The sequence below is a fragment of the Orycteropus afer genome, unplaced genomic scaffold (assembly GCF_000298275.1).
Source record: "Orycteropus afer afer isolate SDZICR_OR568_19922 unplaced genomic scaffold, OryAfe1.0 scaffold00314, whole genome shotgun sequence".
Taxonomy (NCBI): domain Eukaryota; kingdom Metazoa; phylum Chordata; class Mammalia; order Tubulidentata; family Orycteropodidae; genus Orycteropus; species Orycteropus afer.
The window spans coordinates 3,967,555-3,991,287 of NW_006921901.1; the positions used below are offsets into that span (position 1 = coordinate 3,967,555).

At 40.4% G+C, this 23,733-nt stretch overlaps 1 protein-coding gene across 1 annotated transcript in view; it reads left to right on the forward strand.

Annotated features, from left to right (window-relative positions):
- The window catches only part of DAAM1 (dishevelled associated activator of morphogenesis 1), a 136,208-nt gene extending 113,840 nt beyond the window's left edge, over window positions 1–22,368 (forward strand). Inside the window, exons 19-25 of the mRNA XM_007951879.2 lie at window positions 672–760; window positions 2,110–2,278; window positions 8,123–8,230; window positions 10,006–10,066; window positions 15,624–15,755; window positions 20,257–20,427; window positions 22,159–22,368. Coding sequence (XP_007950070.1) covers window positions 672–760; window positions 2,110–2,278; window positions 8,123–8,230; window positions 10,006–10,066; window positions 15,624–15,755; window positions 20,257–20,427; window positions 22,159–22,368 — 940 coding nt within the window. The remainder of the gene's footprint in view (window positions 1–671; window positions 761–2,109; window positions 2,279–8,122; window positions 8,231–10,005; window positions 10,067–15,623; window positions 15,756–20,256; window positions 20,428–22,158) is intronic.
- Window positions 22,369–23,733: the final 1,365 nt, after the last annotated feature.

Sequence of the window (23,733 nt, forward strand, 5' to 3'; positions counted from 1 at the left end):
AAAATGAAACTTAGGCAGTTCAGGTACCTGCTCAAGGTCACCCGAGGAGAGGAGAACCTGGTCTCTAAAAGAGGTCTGTCTGATTGTGGTCTTAGTTCTGGAGAAAGGGCTGGTGCCTAGACCTACTGGAGCCCCTGGGAGAGCAAATAAGGAGATAACTATGAAGAAAGAGGAGGATTTGGGGATGACACAAGTGAGGAGACTCTAGATGTTGGAGACAAGCTTGACTTTACAGTTTTGCCAAAGGCTAAACTAGGACATAGTAAGGAGCAAGGCAGAAGTGTAGGGAATTGTCCTTTATTTGCAGCACAGTGAGTCGTCTTTGCATTTTCATTCCTTTGATTTCATCTTTGTTCAAAAGAGCTAGTGGGACTTTGAAGAGGAAAGTGGACTTTAGTTAACAGCAGCCAGCTCTCCCTTTCTTTCATTGGTCACTTTATTTGGTTGGGAGCGAATGGCTCTGCTGCAATACCCTGAACTCCCCTGTGGGTCATATGGAAATGGCTTGCCAGGCAAAGGTGCCTGAGTACTCTGAGGACCTGTGCACCTGTGGGATGAAGCTCTGTGTGTGTTTGGGAGGGGGAGGGAGTGGGGAGTGCCTCAAGAGGCCTCTGCTTCTGTCCCTATATGTGTATTAAATGAACAATAGTTATCTGTGCTTACTCTTACAGAATCAACCATTATCAGCAAAGGTTGCAGTCACTGTACTTCAAAAAGAAGTTTGCAGAACGTGTGGCAGAAGTTAAACCTAAAGTGGAAGGTAAAGCAAGCTGCCTAGCTTGGAAATGATGTTGGTTTTAAATGCCAGTTTGCAAGTACAATCCAAATGTGTACAGTAAACATGATCCCTTTGGGGATTTTTCACAGGAGAGCTTTTGAAATTCTGATGGAAAAGTACTTAAGGGCAGCACTGGGCCTACTGGTCTGGCCTGGGCTGTGCTGTAACACACCTTCTGGGCTCCTCTGTAGTTTTAGGCTTTTTACCACATTAGTCTTTGGTGAGGAATTAATTTGACCTATGCAATCTACTTCCATAGTGATACTGCCTTGGAAACCCAAGGAGGGGTTGGCTATGAGTCGTGGCCGACTCGACAGCACATAACAACAACAATAACATACTAGCATTAAACCAGGAGCTCTGGTAGCATAGTGCTTAAGGCACTTGACTGCTAACCAGAAGGCTGGCAGTTCAAATCCACCAGCAGCCACTCCCTGGAAGGAAGATGGGGCAATCTACTTCCGTAGTGATACTGCCTTGGAAACCCAAAGAGGGGTCACTATGAGTTGGGTCTGACTCGACGGCACACAACAACAGCATTAAACCAGTTATTAGCTTCATTGCTACAAGGTCTTACTAGATTTTTCTGAAGGAAAATTCGAGGCCATTTTATGGTTTGATTTTGAAGCTGTTGAATTTTCAAATGTTTGAAATGTGGGCAAAACAACTAAAGAGCACAGCCACATGGCTGGAACCTAGGCTTCCCTGGGGTCCTGATCCCTATGTGACACTTCCAAGCTGTATCTTGTAACAAATTTGGCCATTTTTTCTGTCATTGGACTTGATCAGTAAACCTGTTGATCTGACTCAAGTCAATGATGCCTGAGTAAATGTTCGCAAAAGAATGTGAGAAATGCAATCATTATTGTATGAATTACACTAAATACTTTAGGTTGATGAATCTGCCAAGAAAAAGACTGAATAAGGGTAGGATTTTGTAGTCAGGTAGGGAGCCCTGGTAGCATAGTGGATAAGGCATTTGGCTGCTAACTACAAGGTCAGTGGTTCAAACCCAGCAGCTGCTCCAGGGGAGATGGGCAATCTACTTCTGTAAAGATTTATAGCCTTGGAAACCCAGTGGGGTCTGTATGAATCAGAATCAACTCAATGGCAGTGAGTTTTGTTTTCGTTTATTGTTAACTTTTAACAACTTAAACTGGCCCTACCTGCCCCCTTGTTCTTTGCTCTAGTGTAGGATGTTTTAAAACTATTCATTGGTAGTCTAATGACCCAATCTTACACCTTCAATACCTGTTCTGAGGTTGTGGATTTAGGATGCGTATTGCTGAAAAGTTTCGGTTGTAATTGTGTTTTTATGTTTTGTTTTGAAGCAATTCGTTCTGGCTCAGAAGAGGTGTTTAAGAGCAGTGCCCTGAGGCAGTTGCTAGAAGTGGTTTTGGCGTTTGGGAATTATATGAATAAAGGCCAAAGAGGCAATGCATATGGATTCAAGATATCTAGCCTAAATAAGATTGCTGACACAAAATCCAGTATTGACAAGTAAGTATGTCCTTTGAAAAAATTAGGGTGACCATTTTCACTTCCTGATGTTAAAGAAAATTTTGATCATGTAAGATTAATTATATATCTGAGCTCTATTTTACTTTCAGCATCTTGAGAAGCTGGCTAGTAATCTTGATGGTCTAAAGTGGTTCTTGTGAGGGGACACGGGGCAGGGCTTGCTTTCTGTGGCTGTTGTGATTAAAGAGCCTTTAATGGTGAAGCACTTGGCTGCTAACCAAAAGGCTGGCAGTTTGAATCCACTCACTGGCTCCACAGGAGAAAAGACAATTTGTGATGGGCTCATACAAACATCATTGCAGTAGTCCAAGATTGGTTCAGGCTATCCTGGGAGTTCCAGAGTAGGGCTTCTCATTCCCATTAGTACATAACGGCACTCCCTTTCTAAAAGTGCAGAGAAAATATGTCCCTGAGTCCATTGCATTAAACTAGTCCAAGAACAGCAAACCTACGACAAGAATTTTGTCAATGTGGTATTAGCAAACTAAGGGAGAGAGAGAGCAATCCATTTTTTCCTCTTGCCCCTGGAAATTTGCCGGGGGGAAAAAAGTACCTTTGGATTTGGGATGAGTTTATCCTTATCCTTGTAGGTTGCATTCTTATAGTTTTCTCATGATGCATTCAACTAATAGCCTTTTATTGAGCAACTACCAGGTAAGGGGATCTGTAGACAGTTTTTAAACTTTAAAGTATCCTTTTTGTGAGCTGTTACCAGGAAAATGGTCACATAGATTCTGTTGGACATTGACAGTATCTGTTTATGGGTTCTACATCCGTTATGGCTTAGAGCTACGTAGTTAGTCACCTTTGCTTCCTTGCTTGCTTTTTTTTTTTGAATTGTGATTTGGATGAAAGTTTACAGAGCAAATTGATTTCCACTCAATAATTCATACACATTTGTTTTGTGACTTTCATCACTGCCATCTCCAGGGTGTCACAGCACTCCTCCCACTTCCTCCCTCTGTTTACCTTTTCCCTTTGTCCTCCTTCCCTAGCTCTTCCTGCCTTCTCAGCTTTATTGCTGGGCCAGTGCTGCCCTTTTACTCTCATGGTTGATTGTTCTGATGAGGGCTTACCACTCTGTTCTTGTTCACCTTATAGGCTGAAAGTTGAACCACAGGGGTGAATTCAGTTTCAGGCTTGAATGGTGTCTAAAGGCCATAGTTTTGGGGGTTCATCAGTGTCTATCAGACCAGTAAGCCTGGTATTTTTTTTTATGATTTTGTGTTTTGTTCCACATTTTTCTCTCACTATATCTAGGACTTCCTATTGTGATCTCTTTCAGAGTGGTCAGCAGTGGTAGCTGGTAGCCAGATACCATCTAGTTCTTCTAATCTCAAGGTCATGGAGGTTGGGGTGGATATTCAAATTTTTACAAATTATTAAATGTGTATCTAAGAATATACACAGGAAATGGTTCGTTTCTAGATTCTAAGACGACATGTAGTTTTTTTAATTGTTAAGGTTATTTTTGCCCTAGATATGAAGACAACCCAGAACACTACCCTGTAGTGTTTATAGTTTAGGGTTTGGGGACTTGTGCATGGACCTGGGGGAGAACATACTTTACACTGCAGCCATTAAGAGACAGTGTTTTAAAGCAAGGCCAAGAACTGTGTACCAGGGGAAAAAACTGACAGTGGATATGTACTAGAATGTGAAGTTTGTTGGATTATACCTTGCAGGTAGTATATGGTAAGGAGCTCTGGTGACATAGTGCCTAAGGCATTTGACTGCTGACCAGAAGGTTGGAGGTTCAAACCAACCAGCCACTTCTTGGAAGGAAGATGGGGCAAGCTATTTCAGTAAAGATTTACTGCCTTGGAAACCCAATGATGGACATTATGAGTTGGAATTGACTCGATGACAGTGGGTTTGGTTTAGTGGCCTTAGATATATAGGAAAAGTTATGATGTATAAATGGATTTTGGCTTTTGCTATTCAGCTCCAAAGACTCATTAAAATGCTTCCTAGAAAGTGAACAGACTCTTATTGTAGGCACTGAGATGTGAAAATGCTTTTGGTGTGATTTAACAGACAGAGTCATTAGGCCCATTAACTCTAGTTTCTTTGAAAGCTTTCTTTCTCTGAGATTCTCACTGACTTCAAAGGAACTTGCACAATTGTTTCTTAAGGTACGCTTCTCTGTACCAGGATTCTCCTTAGAAATATGGGCTGTTCACTCTAATTATTCCTAATTAGTGAGGCTGTTTACCCTATATTTTCTATGGCATTAGTGAAGCATATTGTTATGACAACTCTGAATCTGAGAAGAAATAAGCAATGTGTTAAATTACAGGGTTAAACCTTATTTTTACATCTTGAAGAGGTAGATTCTCATTAACAACCTGTGATATAACAGATAGCATGACCTTGATTGCTGAAAGTGAAGAAGAGTTGAAGCACTTATTGATGAAGATCAAAGACTACGGCCTGCAGTATGTATTATACCTCAAGATAAAGAAAATGAAAATCCCCACAACTGGATCAATAAGTAATATCACAATAAATGGAGAGAAGATTGAAGTTGTAAAGGATTTCACTTTACTTGGATCCACAATCAATGCCCATGGGAGCAGCAGTCAAGAAATCAAATGATATATTACACTTGGCAAATCTGCTGCAAAAGACCTCTTTAAAGCATTAAAGAGCAAAGATGTCACTTTGAAGGCTAGGGTGCACCTTGACCCAAGTATTTTCAGTAGCCTTATATGCATGTGAGAGCTGGACAATGAATGCATAGGGAAGACCAAAGAGGAGTTGATGCCTTTAAATTATAGTGTTGATGAAGAATACTGCAAATATCATGCACTGCCAGAAGAACAAACAAATCCGTGTTAGAAGAAGTACAGCCAGAAAGCTCCTTAGAAATGGGGATGGTGAGACCTCCTCTCATGTACTTTGGACAGATTACCAGAAGGGACCAGTCCCTGGAGAAGGATATCATGCTTGGTAAGGTAAAGAGTCAGTACAAAAGAGGAAACCTTCACCAAGATGGATTGACACAGTGGCTGCAACAATAGGCTCAGGCACGGGAAGGATTGTGAGGATGGCGCAGGACCAGGCAGTGTTTCGTTCCTTTATGCATAGACTTGCTATGAGTTGGACCCAACTCCATGGCACCTAACCCGAACAACAAGGTCACAATTAGCAATATATTTGGCCATACAAGTATTTTACATCTATTCTATTGGTCTGTCTAAATCTCTACCAAAATACGGATTTCATTTGGAGGTTGTATTGTTTGCCTGTAAAAACAACCATCTCTGTTTTGGAAGCATGTTCTCTTCAATGGGGCGTGCAGATTTGAGAGGAAGGAAATCCTTACTACCAATGAGATCAACAACACCGTTACAGAAGAAGGCAACTCACTCACGCCTGGAACTTTCTATGTGACTGTCTGCTTGTTGCTAGGAGCCCTGATGGCACTGTGGTTAAAGCATCATCAGGCTGCTAACCAAAAGATTGAACCCACCAGCTGCTCCATGGGAGAAAGATGAAGCATTCTGCTTCTGAAAAGATTTACAGGCTTGGAAACCCTATGGGGCAGTTCTACTCTGTCCTATACGGTCACTATGAGTCAGAATTGACACAATGGCAGTGAGTTTGGGTTTTGGATCTGCTTGTTGAGGTTACTACAGAGTTTATCTAGGATAATACCCACTTGAAAGAATAAATTGAAACGGTTTCTCTTTTTACCCATGAATATTTGGTCCTCAAAGTTATCATCTGTGTCTTATAAACACATCATTGCATTAGAGTCACAATGGTTTGCTATAATCAATCATTCACTAAATGTTCGTTAAATTTCATCTAATCAAACTGCATGAAAGGTGAGACAATCCTCAAGAAGAGGGTATATTTAGTCCATATTGAAGGCTTAAGTTACTGTTAATCACCAGGGAATAATCAAATGTGTGGCTGTTGAGTTTTTTTGTTATTCTTTCTTCATATATTTGTATTCAGTCAAATGAAATGTTGTTTAGATAGCAAACAAATATGGGAGATCTGATCTGGTTTTAAGCCTTTGTACACTAAGAAAGTTATATGTGGTTAATTACATTAATTGAAATTTCTCTAAATAATGTAGCATTTCTCTAAAATAAATGAAGAAAAGTAACTCTGCTCTTTCTTGCAATGGAAGGAGCTTTGGTGGCATACTCATTAAAGCATTCACCTGGTAACCAAAAGGTCAGCTATTTGAACCCATCAGCTGCTCCATGGGAGAAAGATGGGGTAGTCTGATTCTGTAAAGATTTACAGCCTTGGACACACTATGGGGCAGTTCTACTCTGTCCGATAGGGTTGCTATGAATCAGAATTGACTCGCAGGCAGTGGTTTTGGGCTTTTCTTGTAATGATAACTGGGATTTCACCTCGTCACTCTGCGACTCGGGTGGTAGTAGGCACATGGGCAGACACATAGATTCTATGAACAGCAACAATGAAATGGAATGACGTAGCTGAGTATCTGCAAAATAAATGGCATTATTGACTACTGTTTTACTTTGCTGGGTTTTGCTTTGTGTTTCTTAATTATTGAGAGCAAGGAAAAAAAGGAATTTAAAACAAATGTGAGCTCCCTGGGAGATTCAGAGGAATAGGATTGCACTGTCTCTATGAGCCACAAGGATTTTCATTGTTACAGAAAAGAAAGCAATTTGAAAACTCTGGTTCAGTTTATTTGAAGGTGGTGGGAGTACTGTGACTTGGCATTGTGAATTAGCAACCTCTTTTAAATTATGGAAATGTTCTTAAAGAAATGCATTTGTATCCTCCTTATTATAGTTACTTCAATAGACTAGTGGTTCTTGATCCTGGCTGTATATTAGAATCACCAGGGAGTTTTTCAAAAAATACCCATGCCTGACCCCACCTCATCCAATTAAGTGAATCCCAGGGGTGGGCCCAGGCATGTGGGATCCAGGTGATTGTAATGTTCAACAGAGTCAGGCACAAGAGGACCAGACTAGCACAGCTCTGCCTAACAGATAGTGTTATCAGACGCCCGCCTTTTCAATACAGGTCATTCCAGGTTCAGCCCTGTCACCACAGCAGTGGGAGCTGGCACAGCCAACTGTTATAACTACTAAGGGTTATGCAGTTATGAGCTGAAATGTTGCTAAAAGTAGGAAGTAGGCTCATGGCTGCAAGGATGTTATAGACATGACTGACTAATTCTGGCCCATTTCCAGGTTCAGCCCTGAAATAAGAGAAGGGGTATCCTAACCTTCTGACCATTCTTGGCTGAAACAGCAAAACAAATTAGTCAGAGGTTTTAATGGGAGGAAGAAAAGGTTATCATGGAATTTTAAAGTTAGAAGAAAACTTCAATGTGCATTATCAAATTATCATCAATGGGATGCTGTTCTATGCTTTTAAGCATGAAAATAGCTATGCTCTTGAGTGAATTAAACATCTCTTTATCCGTACTCCACCCCACCCAATACTGCTTGTTCTGAACTCGCAGGGACACCCCATCGTTGGTGGCTCTGCTGTCAACGGTAGATTTCATCTTGTCCCCATCAGGAGTGATTCAGCTTCCCTTCCATCACTTATCACCTTACCCAGATTTTGAAGGATGCTCATTAGGGATCAAAGACGGTTACCTTTTTTTTTTTTTTTAATAGAAAATGTGTGCTTCTTTTTTATATATATTTATACAAATCACACACTGGCTCTCCTTTCCTCCTCTTTCGAGAATCCCTGCCTTTCAAGAACTTGCAATAATCAATGCAAGACTGTGGTGTTCCTGTGGGTCCAACAGCTTGCCCATATAATCATATGCAGGCTCTGGTTGATGCTTTCCTTCTTTGTTTCTAGGAACATTACCCTTTTGCACTATCTCATAACTATTGTGGAAAAGAAGTACCCCAAGGTTCTCAATCTAAATGAAGAATTGCGGGATATTCCTGAAGCAGCAAAAGTAAAGTAAGAACTTACAGTGAACTATTTTAGTTTTTAAATCATTTGGACCGTACTTTCACCGTGGCTATCCTTAGCACTGCATAAAGAGGGTCCTTCTGTTTGGTCCCCCCCCCCCGCCCCCGAGCATGACATGAAGGAAAGTTTGAATCGTATCCAAATCACTCCAATGTGTTACAAGGTTTTAAATATATTTTTGTTCTAGCTCCTTTGGAATAGCACTGCACGCAATTTTTAACTTTCACAAAACCTAATTTTCTGCGCTTATTAAGAATATAGGACAGGAATGTGGTTTCACTAGTACTGTTCAAAGGTGCTTCTGTTAAAATACAGGTAGGAGCATTCTTAGTCAAATAAGGATATGTGGCTAAGGAAGTGGGAAGCCTAGGTGGAAGGGTGTTGCCGGTAATTTTCACATATGCACACACTCCCAGAAACCAAGGCAACCAATTAATGGAAAGCAGTCTTATGCAAATAGAGAAACTAAAAATAAAATGGAAAGTTTCCAAGCATTTTACCACAAATTTCACACCATGTTTCAAGACTGGGATTGGGCAGATTTCCCGGCCTTGTTCTTCCCTCCCCCTTTACCTCCTTTTTCTTCCAAACATATATTTAAACTGCATCCTTTTGCAGTGAATTTGAAAAGCATGATGAGCAGGCTAAGTTTTCCCCTCTGTAGAGTTTGGTAGAAATGTACTATGTCAGGCATGAAGTTTTTTAAAAAATTAAAGTCTTGGTCAATTTGTTTCACACGCTGTGAATTATTTGCAAGGATTAAGTTATCTCTAGCATAGTGGCTAAGACACTTGCCTGCTAACCAGACGGGCGGGGGGTTCAAACCCACCAGCCACTCCTCGGAAGGAAGGTTGGGCAATCCTACTTCCGTAGTGATACTGCCTCGGAAACCCAAGGAGGGGTCGCTATGAGTCGGGGCTGACTCGACGGCACACAACAACAACAACAACAACAATGTTTAAAAGCCATTGAACAGAAGGCACTTTGGGAAAAAGCCGAGAAACTTGTTCTATAAAACAAGACAATGAAAATAAAAACTACTCAGTCAACTTTAAGAAAAATCATTGCTGATTGAAATTTAAGCGATTACCTTGTAACCTTCGTATTAGCAGACTTAGGTGGAGGGTAATACACTAATGATAAAGAAGGGCAAGGGGAAAGTGACTGTGGATGAGCCACTTTCTTTTTTTTACTTGTTCAGAGGAAGCCAAGTACAGCAGGAAACTTATTTCTGCATTTATGTATCCACATATAGTGATTTGCTTAAGTAAGATGTTTGTGAGATTGAAACATAAAATGTTTTTTGCACATGAGACATTTTTCTATTTTTAACGTATAAAATATTCCCGCTGTCTGTGAAAAACAAAAATAGTAATAATTCCATGCCTAAGCTGCATGCACTTAAAATGTCTTTTTATGAAACTGAGAGACCCTGGGTGGTGCAAACAGTTAACATACTCAAGTGTTGGCTACTAACTGAAAGATTAGAGGTTCAAGTCCACCCAAAGGCACCTCAGAAGAAAGGCCTGGTGATCTACATCTGAAAAATTAGCTATTGAAAACACTGTGGAGCACAGTTCTCATCTGACGCACATGGCATCGCCATGAGTCAGAACTGGCTTGATGACCATTGGTCTGTGAGATCTGAACATCAAAGAAAAGTTTTTAAATCTTAGATAAACTAAGGGAGCTCTGGATTCTAACCATGAAATACTGACATGTAAGTTACATGATGAATACTAAAATGTTGCTATTTACAACAGCATGACTGAGCTGGACAAAGAAATAAGTACCTTGAGAAGTGGCTTGAAGGCAGTAGAGACAGTGAGTATTTGTTTCTCATTTTAATTCTTAGTCTTTTCACTCTCTCTAGTGCTAGTGATTTTCAGCAGATGGGTCCCTGGTTGCCTTAGCATGTGGTTTGCCTGGAGTAAAAAGTCACTGAAGAAAAGAACAACAAAGAAGCAAAGGCAGGCTGTGTTTAGCTTGGCAATTTGATTGTAGACAGCAGGATGTCATGGATGAGTCAGTGGACTAGGAGCTGGGAAACTGCCTAGAGTTCCACCAGTTTATTACCTGTGAGGCAATACTCATTATGATAGTCTGATTGAATCAGACTAGATCAGCCTCAAGGATTCTTTCAGTTCTTACTTTCTGTTAGTATGTGATGTTCCCTCTTAGTAAAGCGATAGGACTTCTCCTTGGCCTCTAAAAGCCAGTCCTCTGAGGAGTACTTACTGAGCAGACACTTGGATGTCCTCAAGGCAAGAGATCATGACAGTTCAGAATGCTTGCTCTCTAGGTGTTGCAATGTCTGAAAGCAGCCAGTCCAGTGAATGTTTCCTCAGCATGGCCACATCCAGATAAGCATGGGGATTACAGGGTGCCTTGAGAAAGAGGGGTGGATTAAGTGTAGTCCAGAGGATTAGGGAATGATCAGCATGTATTAGGGAAAGCTTTCCTTCTGGAAGAGATCAACTGTGACCCAGAAGGATGGGCTAAGCTTGGATATGTAGGTGGGAGGTTGTGGCAGGTATATGAGACAACCGAGGCCAGGCCTCAGGAAAGCCAGTCAGGCAGATGCTACTGGAGGCAGAGAGGAGTCAGGGAAATTGAACATGACTATGTGTGCTCACAGGAGCTCTGGTAGCATAGTGGCTAAAGCACTTGACTGCTAACCAGAATGCTGGAGGTTCAAACCCACCAGCTACTCCTCGGAAGGAAGGTTGGGCAATTCTACTTCCGTAGTGATACTGCCTCGGAAACCCAAGGAGGGGTCGCTATGAGTCGGGGGTCGACTCGACGGCACATAACAACAACAACAACGTGTGCTCACAGTGCCATGTGGGTGCTGCACAGACACTGCTACCAGTGAGGAGGAGGGCCAGGGCATGGGAACTGCCTGGCAGAGGGGTAGCTCTGGTCTGGCTCTCGAGGAAGAGACTGGTTTACAAACAACTTGGAAAAGTCTCCCTCTGTACTGATTACCTAGTGCTGCTCTAGCAGAAAATATCTAAGTGTGGATGACTTTAACAAACAGGGATTTACTCTCTTACAGTTGAGGAGGCTAGAAGTCCACATTTCAAGTACCAGCTCTAGGGGCTGGGTGAAGGCCCCTCGACCTTGGGCTTTAAGCTCTGCCTCTTGCTCCCAGCCCCCTGAAGCTAGAGACATCTCTTCACTCTGGCTGCTGCTGGCTGCTGAGGCTGACAAATCCCAAGGTCGACAAGTAAAATGGCACAGTCCCAAGATTATCAAGCAATATGAGAGGCTACTAATTCAAGTCCATTAACAGTCCCAAGATTGGCACACAACATGGCAGTCCGCTGAGATGAAGACTTGGCCAAATGCAGGATCCAGATGTGCCAAAAGCTCAAGACCTTTCTCAAAGCCTCTTCCTATACACGGGAAACAGACCACATCCCTAAGGCAGCTACTCAGCTGTCCACAATAGATCCCACCATGGAGTTGATTACAGTCTTATGATGGGGAATAACTATCTCTAGCTGTCCAGCTGCTCAAAACCAGGCCCAGCCAAGCTGACACATAACCTTAACTACCACACCCTTCCTTAAGTATCTTTCAGTATCCTGACATATTTCTCTATAGTGCTAGAAGGAATCCCTTCTTTTTCTTTTAATCACAGAACTGTCCTATAGAAAGCAGTTTAATTTATTAAACACATACCTCTAATAAATATCAAAATCTATACAGTACCTGATATTTTCTGTTTATGTTTATCAAATTAAGGAACATGTGAGGTTTATTTCCTTTTTTGGCTATTTAAGAAATGAAAGGAGATGAACTAATGGAGTAGCTTCTTTTTCTTCCAGGCCCAGTGGGCCCAGAGACAGTGATATGAGTACATAGGACATCCTCCAGGGCTTTCCGAGGCCAGCCTACATAAGGGCAGTTTAGAGCAAGGCTCCTTTTATGACCTGTGCGCTCTCACCATTTCCTTCTGGTGGAAGGTTTCTTGAGACAAGCATCCCTGACGCCTGCTAACGAATGCTCAGATTCTTGCATCTGAGCAGCTAGTTCTAAGCACGGCCTGAGAGGAGGCCCATGGAAGTTCTGTGTCTCTGGTTGATTAAAGGCTATTTTGCTGAAATCTCTCTAGCCCCTGTGTCATGTACACTGCAACACAATCTACATAGGAAAGGGGCTTCAGAAGCCCCTCTGGCAGCTTAAATATCAAGATGTAGCATTGGAAGGAAATACTGGGGGGCAAGGCATAGTTTGTCCAAACATGCATATATTCTAATTATATTTTGCACAAATTGAGGTATTGTTTGATGGTATCAAAGGTGGAATTCTTTTTTATTTTTAAATTGTGACTTGGGTGCAAATTTATAAAGCAAATTTGCTTACTCTCAACAGTTCATGTGCATTTGATTTCACAGCCCCAATTGCAGTCTCCAACCATAAAAAATTCCTCCCTTCTCCTCCCTATGACTACCCATTCTATGTGCACTTCTTATCTGTGCATTCCTCTCTGTCCACCTTTCCCTCTGTGTGAGTGCTGCCCCTCTGATGTTTCATGGCTGATTGATCTAAGGGGTGCATCTCCCTAGGGTAGGTGGATGCATCACCCTGGGGTAGGTGTTCTGCTTGTAGGTCTTTCTACTGTCAAGCTGAGAGCCAATCAACGGAAGTGAGCCCATTTCTAGGCCCAAAGGATGACATAGGGGGCCATAGTCTTGGGAGTTCCACCAGCCTCTATCCGACCAATAATTCTGGTCGTTTTTGTGTTTTTGAATTTTGTTCCACATTTTTCTTCCCACTCTATCCAGGATCTCCAATTTTGATCCCTTTCTAAGTGGTTAGCATTGGTAGCCAAGCACCATTTAATTCTTCTGGTCTCAGGGTCATGAAGGCTGAGGTCCTTGTGGTCCATCATATCTTTGGGCTAATTGTTTCCAAATGACTTTGATTTTCTTCACTCTTCTCTCCAGATGAGAGGAGAGCCTCTTTGATGGCTGCTCGAAAGTTTTTAAGACCCCAGTCACTACTCACCAAAGTAGGATGTAGAACAAGATTTTTATGGACTATGTGCCAATTGAGCATGATGTCCCCCAAGACTATGGTCCCCAGGCCTGGTGATTCTCTCTCACAAGATGTTTGGTTGTCTCTGCAGAGTTCCTCCCACCCTGTCTTCTGTTGCTTCTGTAATGTAAGTGGCTAATTTTGTAGCACAAGTACATTTGTAAGATTATCTTCAGCCAGATCTACCCTTGGTCTAGGGCGTATTCCCATTGCCTACCCCCACCTGCTCTTCTCACCTGCCTATGCATTAATCCATAGCCTGGTATTTGGTGCTAGTGATAGATACTGCAGTGTTGTATGTTGTCTATATCTTTTGTGCACACATTTCTGTGTCCTCCTTTTCCCCGTTGTCACTGTGCTGGTCACAGACTCTTTCCATATTGCCCCTCCCCTCCCCTCACCCAAATCAACTTGTGACACCGCCCCCCCAATCTAGTCTGAAATTTTTCTTCTGCTTCCTTCCCATCCCTGGTAACCAACAAAGTGAATTTCCTTCCCTGCATAAACCTTTCCTTGACTTTTTACAATAATGGACTCATATAATATTTGTCCTTCTGTGATTGACTTATTTCACTCAGCATAATATCCTCCAAATTCATCCACATTGTGAGATGATTCATGTATTCTTCATTATTCTTTAATGTTGTATAATATTCCATCGTGTGAATGTACTATAGTTTGGTTATCCATTCATCTGTTGATGGACATGCATTTAGGTTGTTTCCATCTCTTTGATATAGTGAATTGTGCTGCGATGAACATGGGCGTGCATATATCTGTTCATGTCCTGGCTCTCACCTCTTTAGGATATAGTCTTAGTAATGGAATTACTGGATCAAATGGTATTTCTATTTTCAACTTTTTAAGGAAACACCATACCATTTTCCACAGTGACTGTACCATCTTACAGTCCCACCAGCAGTGTATAAGAGTCCCAATCTCTCCACACCCTCACCAGCATTTGTTATTTTCTGTCTTGTTGAACTTTGCTATTATTGCTGGGGTGAGATGATATCTCATTGTTGTTTTGAATTGCATCTCTCTAATGACTAAAGATCATGAGCATTTCCTCAAGTGTTTGTTGGCTGTTTGTATATCTTCTTTAGTGAAGTGTCTGTTCATGTCCTCCAAGATGGAATTCTTATGAAATAATACATCAATGGAACATTTAAAAATTTATTTCACATCTCCACACACCTCACCCCACCCCCATCCATTTCCTGGCCAAAGTACTGGAATCATGGAAGTTCTTCCTATGAGAGCAAGCTCCTTAATTTATAAGAGATTCCACTTCTGTTATTTCATTTGTTTCTCCTGGTGAAATGGATACTGCCCTCTTTTTACAAGCGAAGAAACTGAGGCCCTGAGCAACTTGCCAAGAACCTAATTAGTGCTACAGTGAGTCAGAACCCCTAGGCTGTGGCCCCTACACTCCTGGTTGTTGTTAGCTCTGCAGGTACAAAAGAAAATAAGTGAGATCTAGTTTCAGCCATTTGATATACAGCTAAGTTGTTATTAAGACCCTGGAGTCAGACAGGCTTGCATTTAAGTTCTGACTCTATCACTTGTCAGCTACTTGACTCTGAGCAAAGAATCTAACCCCTTTAAACCTCAGTTTCTGTGTCTGTAAAATGAATACGATCATTCCTATCTTAGAGACTTATGAGAATTACATATGAAAGTATGGTTGAAATTAATTACTGAAAGTAGATTTGAATCATTACCATTGCTTATAATAATGAGACGATGGATAACTAACAAGAGGCTAATATCCTTGCCTGTTCCCAAAAATGGGATGATACGGACAAGAAAAAAAGCAGTAAGTAGATGGTTGTGGTGGCAAATACTACAGTTGCAATTCCACTGACTCAGATACCATGGTTCAGGGGGTAAATAGACATGACAAGAGAAAGGATAGGAAAAAGTCAAGGCACGAGGATTCTGAGCACAGAATACTGCTATCAAAGTCTCTCACTTTCACCCACAAACCCTTTAAGTTCAATTTGCCCCTTCCCCTGCCCATTATTTACTTAACTGCTTCATTTGTTAATATTATCCCAGTGCTAATCCACTTACTTTCTAAGCTAGTTGATATTGAAGATCATACTGGTCAGGTACTCAAATGACTGGCTAATTGCTGGTTGGAAATATATGTGTGCACATGGGCATGGCTCTGGCGTGGCGAAAAGAAGGGCCAAGGGAGCTAGAAAATGTGTTAGAGCAAGTTTTGACGTCTTTGCCATTCTGATTTATAGACTTGAGCCATATGGAATATGTGACAAGGTGTGCCTGTATTTGAAGCCTATAATGACATTATCCATTTCCTGTGTTTAAGGAGCTGGAATATCAGAAATCTCAGCCCCCACAGCCTGGAGACAAGTTTGTGTCTGTTGTCAGCCAGTTCATCACAGTAGCCAGCTTCAGCTTCTCTGACGTTGAAGATCTTCTAGCAGAAGCTAAGGATCTGGTAAGTTTCCCCATTGCATACTGAGTGTTGTTTGACAGGGCTGGGCTTTAAGTTGGTACTTTCAGATGTTTACTGTGCAGGAAACAGCAAGAATGGCATCCAAACATGATAGTGCAGGAAATAAAGTAGCAGATAATTGTTTTCCATATTCCATTGTTTTGTATAACATAGGTATATTTCCATTTCTAGGACCATGATCAACTGAAACAGACTCTTCTTATCTCATTGACTTGTGTTGCCTTTAGATTAGCAAAGCTGCAAAGGATCTGAGTGATATAAACCCAGTAAATACTTTGCCAGCTTTCCATTGGTTGATACTGAAGTGAAGTACTTATCTCTGGGAACCAGAATAGATTCTGAAAACCAAGGACAGGATGAAATGGGAGATCAGGTGTGACTAAAGCCATGGGCTGCAGTGCCTGTGTGTGATACACTCATCTGAGAGAGCCTTCAAGAATGGGGTACTCACTGCCTCCTTAAATCTCCAGGAGAAATTATTAAATGAGATGTATTTTAATCCATGGCCTCATTATAAGAGTCATAATTTTTAACACGATATCTCTTTTAAGCATTTTCACTGTTTGAAATCTTTCTTTTTCAGTTGAGGAAAAGTTTCTTTGGCCAATAATCAAGATCCTTAGATTCCTCTCTCTCTCTCTCTCTCTCTTTCCCTTTCCCTCTCTCCACCCCCTCCTCCCACTCTACCCCCTCTCTCTCCTCTCTCTCTTTCTCTTTCTTCTCTCTCTCCTCTCTCCTCTCTCTCTTTACCAGTCCTCTTTCTAGGTGAATTCTTCTTCCAGATCCATACACATCATGTATATACACAGGCACACACATTGTTTATGAATGATATTAAGTCCTTACTCTACCTTTTCAGGTTCTTCCACACTGTCTATTTCTTAGTTGCCAAAACATTCCTTTGCTTTAATTTGATTCTTCTCTTAGAGGCTTATGAAATAGATGGCACTTTTCACTGGTCACCTATCCAGCTATAGAGACAGAGGATTGCTTATGTAAACTCGCACACATATTGGATGAAGTTCAGAAGTGAACTGTTTTGAGCTATATCAGCTAATTCAACGTTAATCCCCTGCTCCCTCAGACATTATTAACCCTTCCATGAATGAATTATATATATATTTTTTTTAATTTTTGTTTATATGGTGTTTTTTCATTTGTGGAACGCATACTGAGTCACTGAGTGTGTCTGAATTTTTGGTAGGAGCTCTGGTAGCATAGTGGCTAAGACACTTGCCTGCTAACCAGACGGCTGGCGGTTCAAACCCCCAGCCACTCCTTGGAAGGAAGGTTGGGCAATCCTACTTCTGTAGTGATATTGCCTCGGAAACCCAACGAGGGGTCGCTATGAGTCGGGTTTGACTCGACGGCACATAACAACAACAACAACAATATGGATTTTATTGCATATTATATGGAAGACATGTGTCCCTCTGAACTCTGGTGGTAGGATTATGTGGGATGTATATGTCCTCTGTGCTCTGCATCGCCCTCTAGATCTCTTGACAGGTGCATTCAATGTATGGTGCCTGAAAATGCAGTATTCACACAAACATGGAATTATTGCAAGACACACAACCTCCAAATAATGCACTAAACCAAACTCACTGCCATCAAGTTGATTCCAACTCATAGTGACCCTCTTTGGGTTTCCAAGGCAGTAAATCTTCATAGAAGTAGATTGCCTAATATACTTGCAAGATTCATCTTGCTGTTCAAGAGACAAAAGTTATGTACAGTCACACCTCCGGGATGCAATACCTCATGCAGTATCCTGTAAAAATAGTGATTTGTGGCACATGCCCATTTCTTCTTTTTCAAATAGTTATATAGGTCCCTGCCTGCTGGCAGCATGTACTATCAGTAGTATAGTAGCTTCCCAATAAACCTGAGAGGCAGAAAGTATAGGTGAATGCTGTGTGTCCACTGTTCATGAAAGGATTAAATAAATGAGAAGACTATATGTGTTCTAAAAACTATTTTGAGACTACTCACTGCCATTGAGTCAGTCCCAACTCATAGTGACCCCTCCTTGGGTTTCTGAGGTAGTAACTCTATGGAAGTAGATTGCCCAGTCTTCCTTCTGAGGAGTGGCTGGTGGGTTTGAACCCAGCCTTCTGGTTAGCTGTCAAATGCCTTAAGTACTATGCCACCAGAGCTCCAATTTTGAGAGTATTGTTATTTGATGACTGCAGTCAATATTCCATGACTGAAATCAGTCTACCAATGTTTGCATTGTGTTTTTCAGTTTGTCAGCAACCATGGGTCAGACCTGTACTATGAACTATATTTTGAGTATCCCACCCATGTCTGTGAATGACTTACCACTTTAGAGTACAGTATACACTTTGTAAAAGAGGTTTTTACCCGCTGGGCAGTATGGTGCCTACTTCATCAAAGGGCTCAAATACCTTTGTAAGAATCAAGTAAATAAATAATTTTTGATTGAAAAAAAAAAAAAGTCACAAGACCTACTTTCTTTTTAGCATGAGAACTTTAATTTGGGCCTAGTTTTTTTAGGTTTCTAAGACTAAAATATACATGACTTTATCATCCCTAGAATTCCTAGATAAAAAGATCATTCAGGATGGCTTGAAGTGCGCAAATTTGTGTGTTTTAGAAACTCAGTTGTAGACCATTGCTATTTTGTTCATATCAGTAGGTTTAGAAATTAGCTTATAAATCAGTGGAGCAAGCTATTACACTTTTTGTGGCATATGACAAATGTTTTTCCCTAAAGACCTTTGTTTCTAGCAAAATACTTCCAAATAAGTAGAACATTGAGAACAACTCAGTGAAGAGAAAATAGTAAAAAGAATATTGTAAATTTAAAGATGTGAGATAATTATAAAAAATCATATATATACCAAAAACCTAACCCATACATAGCCATCGAGTTGATTGTAACTTATAATGACCCTACCCACCAGCCACTCCTCAGAAGGAAGGTTGGGCAATCTACTTCCGTAGTGATACTGCCTCAGAAACCCAAGGAAGGGTCGCTATGAGTTGGGTCCACCTCAACTGCACATAACAGCAGTACAGAGGGGAATTGCCCCACAGTGTTTCCAAGGCTGTAATCTTTATGAAAGCAGACTGCTACATTTTTCTCCCATGGAGTGAGTGACGGTTTGAACCACCAACCTTTTGGTTAGCAGCTTAGCACTAATAAAAGCAAACAATGCAGGAAATTGAGAAGGGGGGAAAAAAGCAATTAGAAACTTGAAGTTTAAATGCCTACTTAAATGCCTCTTGGTATAAATATTTAGAGAATTTCAAATGTGGAAATTTTCAAGTAGTCTATTGGGTGGATGAAAAAAAATTATCATTACTGAGTAATGGCATTGGATCTTTCTTTACAGAAGATAATATAATTCTGTCGAGCAGTTTAACAGGCACTGAACACTATTTGAGTAATCATAATAATATTAAGTGTGTTGGTTGGTTTTCAACAGTTAGAGTCAACTCTATAACACTTTATATTGGACAATACATATTGTCTAAAGGGGAGAAGTCAAGATATAAAAGCATAAGCTTATTATCTTGAGTTATGAAGATAACCACTAGAAAAACTGAAAACAGAAACAACTAAAACTAAAAAGAGCCTAAATACTCCATTTTCTTTGATTTGTAAAAATTCCCTGATACTGTGCACTTTGTTGTTGTTGTTGTTATGTGCTGTCAAGTCAGCCCCAACTCATAGTGACTCCTCCTTGGGTTGCCGAGACAGTATCACTATGGAAGTAGATTGCCCAATCTTCCTTCCAAGGAGTGGCTGGTGGGTTTGAACTGCCAGCCTTCTGGTTAGCAGTCAAGTGCCTTAGGTACTACGCTACCAGAGCTCCTACTGTGCACTTAAGGTATTTTAAAAAAGATTTTACATTGAAAGAGTGTATTGAGAAACGGGGTATAAAATAAAATTGTACCTTCAGTTATAAAATTCAGATTATATTAATGATGATGCCAAACCAGTCATTGTTTTCTAACCAAGACCCAGGAAATAACATAGTAAACCCAGCATCATTTATGACTAAAAAAAGCAGCACTGGATCCCATTTGCTTTCAATACTAACCATATGGCACCAATACATGATATTAAAGTACTTCAAAGAAAAGTTAAAAGTACAAGTTTCCCTGCCCCTGCTGAGTTTGCTATTAGTTTTATGTCTTGGGTGCTCTGCCCTACAATATTTCACTTCCTTGTTTTTACTACTGTTTAGTTAATAAAAAGTCATAGGAGAGAATTGTAGGCGTTAAGCTGAAATGAGGTGGGCAGGAATAAATTGTTTCACAAGATGAGAAGTATTAAGATTTTTATTTTAAAAACGAATGGTAGACCTGTTCAGCAGCCAAAGATAAATATAAGCTTATTGAAACCCATCAAATAATGTCTGACTCAATTTGAACCTTAGTCTCCCTAGAGAGATACTTGATCATGGAATGCCCTTGGAACCTTGAACTTCTTAAAACTTTCTTCTTCTAGTTTACTAAAGCAGTGAAGCACTTTGGGGAAGAGGCTGGCAAAATACAGCCGGATGAGTTCTTTGGCATTTTCGATCAGTTTCTTCAAGCTGTGTCAGAAGCCAAACAAGAGAATGAAAACATGAGAAAGAAGAAGGAGGAGGAAGAGCGCCGAGCTCGCATGGAAGCCCAGGTAAGAGGGCAATTAACTGGCCAGCTGCGTCCTCCTGGAAGTTCTGTTGCCACAGCTGCTTGGCTCTGAGACAGCAGTCGGATGTGGTGGCAAGGCGGGGGGCAGAAAGGCACCCTCTAGAATGCTGCTGGGCGTTAAATGGGTGTAAAGTTTCTCTTGGGCAATTCGACAGTATTGATTCAAAAACCTTAAAAAATATATCCATCCTGTGATCTGGAATCCCATTTTATAGAAATTATTCTAAGGTAGTAATCAAATTTGCACAAGAATTTAAATAGAAGAATATTCAGAGCACATTCTTTATAATAACCTCAGACTGGGAAGCAACCTTAATTTAAATATATTTACCAGTAGGGTGTTAGTTATAAATGATGGAATAGCTACGTAATGGAATATTTATGCAATCATTAAAACTCTTCTGAGAATATTTCTTGTGAGAAATATGTCTTCTGAGAATATTTAGTGATAAAAGAAGTTTACAAAATGATAGCTGTGTGCAATCCTTTTTAAAAATTAAATGTGGTTATGGAAGATAATTTTGGTAGGTTATAGCCCAAAAGATTCACAGGGACTATCTCTTTGTTAGAATTAAGGATGCTCTTTCCCCCACTGTGGGACTTTGTTAGAGTCCCAAGGTTATGTTGTTTTGCTTATGCAGCACTGAAGATGTGCAAGCAGTTTTCTGTACTCTGCAAATAAGTTTGTCCTTGAGCATGCAGGTACAAGTACAAGTTATTTTTCTCATGCTCCCAGTTCCCAAACAAAAATGTTTATTAAGAATAGGGAGTTTCTATAAGAACTGATATGATTAACAAGTTGTGTTTTGGAGTATAGTGTCCGTGGGAAAGAACAAGAAGTTTTGAGAAAGTTTGTGACTGTGCCTTTGAACTCAGAATAGATATATTATGCCTGCAAAAAATAAAGCTTTACTTCAGATCATCAGTCTAAGCCTCTCCTTGTTCTTCATCTTCGGCTCTCCCCTTCCCTCGGCTGGACCGCGGCACCCCACATGCTTATCTGGATTATCTCAGTTTTCTATAACGCATGTGTACTACTTGACTTTTGAGGACACACTCTTGTGTTGTCAGACTCCAGGCATCTTCCAAAGGCACAGTCAGAGCCTTTGATGTAAAGAAAGTGGCAGGATGACCATTTGCTTTGGTCTCTTTGTTCTTTGTGTATGGGGGGAGAGGGGAGTAGTATTTGGGCCTATCTACTTTTGTAGTGCTTAAGGCATTTGACTGCTAACCAGAAGGCTGGCAGTTCAAACCCACCAGCCACTCCTTGGAAGGAAAACTGGGCAATCTACTTCCATAGAGATACCGCCTCAGAAACCCAAGGAGGGGTTGCTGTGAGTTGCAATCGACTGGACAGCAGTGAGTTTGTTTTTTGGTAATAGTAATAATCTTTTCTTATTCCATGATGGAGGCCCACATTGCCTCCATTGCTCTTTTTTAATTAGAATACAATGAGGTTTACCTCATCTCTAGATGATGTGGGTCTAGTCACAAAGTAGTGATAATTTTTTTTTCATTGTTGTCTGCTTCTACAATGAGACCTCATGTCCCAGTTGTTGTCCTGTGACATCTGAGGAGATCAGCAGCTATAGATAAACATAGCTTGGTATAATTGGCACATTGTTGTACCTTCCACAGTTAATCTTCACTGAAAACAAAACCAAACGTTTGGACCCTTCTCTAAGATCCATTTGGACCTTTTGTCTACTTGCAGCTCAAAGAACAACGTGAACGGGAACGTAAAATGAGAAAAGCAAAAGAAAATAGTGAAGAAGGTGGAGAGTTTGATGACCTGGTTTCAGCTTTGCGCTCAGGAGAAGTCTTTGACAAAGACCTTTCTAAACTGAAACGGAATCGCAAACGCATAACCAACCAAATGACGGACAGCAGCCGGGAGAGACCAGTCACAAAACTTAATTTCTAATTTTCCTTGAACACTTTTTTAGATCATTAGCAACCCTTTGAAGTGACTAGAATGTTTCATTACACTGCCTTGCAGTCCAAACAGTGGCAATTCCTTCTTCCATCTGTGAGTGAGTATGTGTATGTGTGTGTGTATGTGTATGTGTGTGTGTATAATGTATATAGAAGTCTGAATGTTGTCTGGAGACTGATATGTATGGTTAAAAAAAAAAACTATGTTCATGTATGTGCTCAGAAACCCTTCGTATACATTCGTATTGAGTGTGACTCATTTTCTTTCCCTGAACACCATGACTGTTCAGAAGCACAACACTATCTCCTGAAAGAGATGACAGAGACATTCCCTAGAGAAAATGAAAAACAAAAGCAAAAAAAAAGAAGGCTTGTGAAATATTTTACAGTTTCCAAGCTTAGTATTCTTTGAAATTATTTTCATTGGTCAAAATGGTTTTGGAAGAATATAGATTTGCAATGGTTTGTGATCGTTGACAAGGTGATGTTGGTCCATCACATCAGTAAGTGCTAGGACTAGCTAAGAATTTCTGACATTGGTGTGAGGTACAGTCTGTAAATGTTTATTTAGAACATCTTGCACACAATCTGAATTATGAAGAAAGTCAGGATATATATTTAAAACTTGAACATCAATTTCTTTTTTTCCTTTCCCTAATCGCATTGAGTTCTCTGCCAAGTGCTCTTGATTTTTTTAAATTGCTTTTGGAAAAAACATTATTTATCTAAATGCAATCCATGCTCCTGTTAAAGAACAAGATTGCTAGAAAGTACTTGTTCTAACAATATAGATAAAAACAACTTTAAAAATAAAATTTCCCACCCAAAACTTAAAAGGAGGAATTCTCTGAAGAGATTAAGATTATAAAAGGATTTTTCTTTCTTTTTTTTCAAAAGGGGGTGCTTGTTTTTGTTTTTGTGTTTTCTAATTTCTGTTCTGTAGGACAAACTGCATCTTCTGTAAATATAGGCCTGGACTAAAGGACACTTAGTGACTATACAAAATGTCAACAACATCCACAGAGATGCCAAGATCTACTTATCTCTATGTACATTTGAAGTGGTTTGCTGTTTATATGTTTGCTGTTTCTATGTCATTTTAAATTGTATGTCAGTAAAGCTACCTGTAATATTTCAGTCCAAAAAATAAACCTCTCAGGGAGAAATGAATAAAAACAACATTAGAAAATGAAATATAGATGCTTACCATTAACCTACCAACTCTTAATAACCTTAAATTATATGATATATAAAAAGGACTGTTACTTTTTTTTTGCTTTATTTATTTGTAGTGGGGGAGGGGGCGAGGTTCTCTTTTCTTTCCATCGATCCTATTGTGGTTGGGTTTCCTGTG